The following is a 6,043-nucleotide window of genomic DNA, read 5'->3' on the forward strand; positions in this document are numbered from 1 at the left end:
CTAGTTTATTTTTAACTGGGTTATGTTTAACTAGATTATTTGGGATCTTATGCTAAAGTGCCACATTCCTTCTATCCAAATTAAAGGAAACTTTAGCTTGTCAAACTTTCTATAAGTTATGAAATTCAAGAAGTGAGACTGTTCCTGCCAGTTGCACTTGGAGTAATAATAGATAAGCGACAAACTAAAAGCAGTTCAGGCTAGGGACCAGTTGTGCAAATAACTTAATCTGTGATGGGAAGATTAATAGAGGGTTAGCGTAACCTTGTTTACTCTAAATGTACTTTGCTGCTGTTGTTCTTTTCCAGACCTTTTTACTAATCTGGGAGCAGTTTGAAGACACGAATCACCACAGCTACCATTCACACCATGGCTTAGCAAGCGGACTGCTTATTGTCCTCAGAGTTTGCCTAGCTTTGTCACTGACTGCTGGTCTTTACCAGATCATCACAGTGGAGAGAAGCACACTGAAAAGGGAGTTCTATATCACCTTTGCCAAAGTATGGGTTGCATCAGGGAAACTGATCCTTTCTGCTGTAAATATAATTGTGGCATGCAGTTGACTGAAGCACCAAACTCTTTTCTTCCATAAGAAAGTTAATGTTTAAGTGTCTGATTTGATTAAATTGCACCCTGTCATCAAACTCTGAGTAGTCATTTTAATTTGACAAGGAGTATAGAGCTTTTTTAAACAGAAATCCCACCTTTCATTGTGTGGTTTTCATTCTGTTGATTGAAAATTAAACAATGGGTTCATAAAATAGACAGAAATGTAAATGCAGTTCCTCTAACTGTCATCTCTTTCTTCTAAGCTGGCATGTAGTCATTTTATAACTTAAACTCATGTTTTCTTTCAGGCCTGCATTCTCTGGTTTTTGTGCCACCCATGTCTTGCAACCATTGCTGTAATATTCAGAGAATATCAAAGAGAAAAGGTATGTACAGGCAAGATAAAAGAGATGGAATTTGAATAGTAGTTGCTCTTCATGTTCAGTGTTTGTTAGCAAACTCATGCTCTTAGGCGGTTAATCTTATGACCCCAAAGCAACTTGAAAAGTCTTAGTCACACAGCTCTCATTGATGCTAATGTGAGTCATATTTTACAAAGGCATACAGGGTTTGAATCATCTAAGAGTAATAATTTCTTAGGTTAAGGGAGGGAGAGGGGGGAGACTGTTAAGTCAAAGGAAAATGTGGAGGGGGTGTTTTGTTTTATTGTTTGCTTGTTTGTGTTTTAATTAAAAACACGTTGGGGATTCTTTTAACAAAGCTAGTAGACAGATAAATCAGTGGATTTTTTTCTGTTATTTGCTTTTTCGTCTTCATCCTTTAAAAGCTTTATGTGGCTAAATAGGTCAAGGAAGCTATAGCTGAACTGTATCCTTTAGATTAAGAAATCTGTCCAACTGTGTAGTTTGGTTTGTAAACGCTAAACACTTAAAAACAAAGGTGGACTCCCTGGATTTCTCGGTTGCTTAAACATATTGGGAACTAGAGAACTAGTGTGTGGAGCCTGCCACATTCAGATAAAAAGCACTACTATTCTCAGGTGATTGACTACCTCATTCCAGAGTAGAGTTTGCTTCTTTTCTTTATGGTTATAACCATCTGTGAATTTGTATGCAAATATATTTGGAAATAGAGCTTTTATTTGTATAGAGGATGCGTAAGGGAAAGAAAAAGGTTCCACTAAAAATAGATAGTAAATTAAATACTTTGTTTGATTAAAAAAAAAAAGACATCTAAGGAGAAAAAGACTCCTCTAAAGCTACTAATGAGACTTTTAATCACAGCAAGAGAACATGAGAGATCAGTAAAGGAAACTTTTGCAATGTTTTGAGATTTTGAGCTTGCTGAAGAGAGGGTGCAGTTGCTCCGTTCTTGCATTTGAGCGAGTTTAACCATTGTGTGCAGCTGCAGTTCCTACATGAACTATGATAATGTAGGTGTGTTTCCTTCTTTAAATGCACTTCAATACAATAAAGAAATGTACAATCAATAAATACCATGTTTATGTAAGGAAAACATGTATTTTAAAAGACTCTCTGTACATAAACTTAGACTTTTGCTTTCTCAGAAATGGTAGTTACATTTATGTGTTTTATAAATATTACCTTACACATCTTTTACAGCTGGAGAGACTTGCACTGAAAAGAAGCCTGGATAAGTGAGACTTAAAAATCACTATCCTCACAGCTCCATGATTGTGTTAGTGCAAAGTGTTTCCAGGCTTTTCCTCCCTCTCCACCCCCTCCCCGATTTGTTGTAAGAATAGAATATCTAAACATCACCCCTGCTTGTGAAACTGCATGGGTGGTGAATTGCAAGTCTGAAATTCCCCAGAACAGAGACTGCCAGAAGGGTTATGTGACTTGCCCAGGGCTATCTACCAAGTTAAAAACACCCAGGTGTGAGAGTCTGAATCCTGGACTTGAGATGCATGTTCAAATCTTTTGTAACTGCAGCAGTATTAAAAGGTTTAAAGTTAGACCTCAAGCACTTACACAGTGCTATAGAATCAATAGATAGAAATTTATTGTGGGTTGTTTGGTGGAGGTTGGGTTGGGGTTTGGGGTTTTTTTTTCACTTTTTCTCTTTGTTGTGTTTGTGATTTGTTTTTTGGTTTGTGCTTTTTTTTTTTTTTCTTTTTTTTTTGTCTAGGTTATTACCATGGGTGTTATCCTCTGTCAGTGTATCTCCATGGTTGTCCTCTACAGACTTTTTCTCTCTCATAGTCTATATTGGGAAGTATCTTCACTGTCATCAGTGACATTGCCACTAACAGTATCCTCTGGACATAAAAATCGACATTACTTCTGAGATGTTTAGGAAGAGGACCTTCTGTAATAAATGTGCAATAATGACTTAAATATACACAGGTGTGTCATACATTGGTTTCACTGGAAAAGAGCAGTAATGTCAACACTTCACAGACCTTTGGTGTGACAAGGTCCCTAGATTGATCTGTTAAAAGTATTGTGGAGTAGAAAAATCCATAATTTGAATAATTTCATAAATATTATATGCAGCATGTGGTGTTGAGCTGTATCACGGAAGAGTACAATGAATCTTTTCTCTCCTGTTCACACACACACAAAAAAAGTCCTTGTTTTGTATCAATACAAGGTTCGAAGGTCTTATAAAATGCAGTTCTTAAAACATGTACAAGCTCAAACAAGTCTGAAATAGGCCAGTTGTGAAATTGGCGTGATGTGCAACGATGAGTAAAAATTCCTTTATTTTCATGCTTTAGAGAAAATTCATTTTATGTATAAAAGAAGGGCAAACAAAACAAGTGGAGTCCTCTAGAAAACACCTGTAAAATGTTCCCAACTGGCTGCAAGAAACTTTCCTTTATTATCAGTGTAAAAGAAAAGCCTATTTTGCAACTAATGTTCATAGTGGTTAAAATTTTAATGGGAAGGAAAATAGGGTTTATATCTGCCTTTTTTTATTATTATTATTAAATGTAACTACAAATTTAATCCAGTAATGAAGGTCTAAACAGTATTTGAGGCTTAGAAGACACAGTAACACGAAGGTAGTTAAAACAGCAGGCTTGGATCTTTTAAATAAAAAAAAGGGCAAAGAAAATGGAATGGGTGATGTGGTACTAGAATTTTAATCCTGATATAATTCATTTCTGTTACATTGAGGATTCAATCATAATTAAGCCATATACACAGATTAAATTAACAGAAGCATTTCAAATAAATGTTGGTTTCAGTCATCAACTACCCATGAATTCCTGCCCAAGGATACTTAATCAGGATTAAATTTTCTATGAATAATTGAAAAACAAAATACTCACTGGATTTGTTATAATCCATGTTGGCACTGGGTTCTAAGTAGTTGCCATCTTCCACCCATTGTAATAAAGCCATACTACTTTGTGATGCCCTAGCATTCAGAAAGCCAGTGTAAATGTATACTTTATTGAAGTGCCTATTTATTGAGTATGATTAAATCATGCTGACATTTTCTTTCCTTCATAATAAGAACATACCTGTTGCCATTGTGACTGAAATCTTTCTTTATGGATTTAGTTTAGTGTTTGTCAAATATTAGACTTCTTTTCGTACATGTTTGCTTTTTCACAAAAAGGGGTTTATTTTCTAGTAAATTAATGTTTGTTTCTTCTTAACAGTGTGTATTTAGTTATGTCTCTACGAAAGCGTGAAGACACCGGGGTTCTAGCTTTAAAATAGCCCTAACTTTTCTGTTCATGTTTGCCTCAGTTGTGAGCATAGTTCATATCTATTCCATTTTAGTTTAGAGGCAAAACTAGACATTTGCCTTTGACTAAGGCAAAATGGCAACATGACAAAGTTGCTCATTAAATCATCTCCTTTCTTATTGTTTGTAATTCAGATCAAGAATGGCAGGTTGAGGCTGGAAAAGATGAGATATTATGATTTCACACAATTTTCAGAATGATTAAAAGATTAATTATTACATTCCTCTGATAACCACACAAAAATATTATTGGTTAAACTTCAGTCTTTATTTCCCTGCTTATCTCTGTACTTTTCATCTTCTCAAGAAAAAAGCATCCTGTTTTTTGATAAGTCTCCAATAATGCAGTAGAAGAGTTCTATCTGTCCTCATGTATAAGACATGAAATTCACACATAAAATAGAGTTTTCTGATAGACACAAGAACTGCTTTACAGTTTATGATCCGTTATCATAAAAGTTTTAACCTATGCAGAAAAAAACTGTATGTGACTTTCAGAAGAGGCATTCTATTTGTTTTATTCTCCAGAAGTATTTTTTTTTTTACTTCCTGTAGTCCCTCTGACTTCAATTGGTCAGTATTAAGGTAAACAGTATCTTAATTTCACCTTACAAATATACCCTACAACAACTCATAAAATGAATTCATAGTTAATCTGATTGTAAATACGAAGCATAAGATGTTGTCTCTTTAATCTTTTCCAGATTGTCTCATAAGTCATCTGGTGACATTATCCTCTTAGTTTTGGCATTGAAAATAAAATTTTAATTTTGCTATTAATGTAACTCTAGAGATTAAATACGGCTTCATCATGGTAAGCGGTACAAAGGACATGCATTTCTGCCCAGGGTTTGTTAGTGTTCTTTCAACACCGGTGCTCCCCAATTTTTATGTTACTAAATCATTAATGCATACTGTAGCAGTAGGTCAGTATGACTGCAAAAATATTCAAGATGTTAGTTAATTCGGTACAGAATATCTTGGGAGGCTTCAAGTATGACTAATTTACAAAGCTTCATCCTCACCTGGGCTCTAGCTTGAAGCTTACTGCCTCTGGATCATGCCTGAAGAGTGGTTTTGAGCATATGAAAGCCTATCTCTTCTTCCCAACTTACATCTTCTGTGAAACCAGCTGATAAGACCTTGCTTTTTTCATGCTTATTCACAGTTAACCATTTTATCAATTTGGTTTCATAACATCATCTTGAAAGAATAGCTTCCAGCCTTTTTTCAGTTGTCTTCAATCAGTGCATCCTGCATGGAAAACTTTTTCTTTCTCTTCTTCTAAAATGTGCTTTCTGTCACAAAGAAAAAAGTGTGCTTTCTGTCACAAACTGGGGCTTTTGCATACATCTGAGGAACTCGTGATGCACCCTATGTCAGCTATGCATTAGGTGACAGCAGCGGTCAAAAGCACTCCTGCCGTACGCACATAGCCCCGGTGCATAAGCAGTGTGGGTTTGCGCCCGCTGACAGCGCCACGTATCCAAGGAATTCTCAGGGAGAGCTCCTGCCGCCTCCCCGCTGCAAGGGGCTGAAGTGTGTTCCCCCCAAAGGCAGCGCTGCTGCTGTGGACTGTGGTGAACAGCACTGTTCAGTTGAGGTCAGATGATGACACCTCACTTGAGAGTTTCTGTGCATTCTGCAGTTCTGTTTTGAAGTTGCAGTTACAGAGTATATTGATTCTGTTGCCCGTGCGCTTCAGTGCTCAGAAAAGAGAAGTGCAAATTGAAGTTGGTTGTGCTCTGAAGAAACCCGCTTCTGTGTGTGAGAGGGCATTTCCTTACCAGCCATCACCTTTCCATTG

General features: G+C 36.4%; 1 protein-coding gene across 1 annotated transcript in view; it reads left to right on the forward strand.

Moving 5' to 3' along the window:
- Positions 1-2,905, forward strand: part of GPR180 (G protein-coupled receptor 180) — a gene marked incomplete at its 5' end in the record, with an annotated part of 19,231 nt that extends 16,326 nt beyond the window's left edge. Inside the window, 3 exons of the mRNA XM_010016311.1 lie at positions 309-500; positions 858-935; positions 2,662-2,905. Of these exons, the coding sequence (XP_010014613.1) occupies positions 309-500; positions 858-935; positions 2,662-2,820 (429 nt within the window). The remainder of the gene's footprint in view (positions 1-308; positions 501-857; positions 936-2,661) is intronic.
- Between the last annotated feature and the right edge of the window lie 3,138 nt (positions 2,906-6,043).

This window comes from Nestor notabilis, unplaced genomic scaffold, assembly GCF_000696875.1.
Source record: "Nestor notabilis isolate BGI_N333 unplaced genomic scaffold, ASM69687v1 scaffold6536, whole genome shotgun sequence".
Lineage (NCBI taxonomy): Eukaryota > Metazoa > Chordata > Aves > Psittaciformes > Psittacidae > Nestor > Nestor notabilis.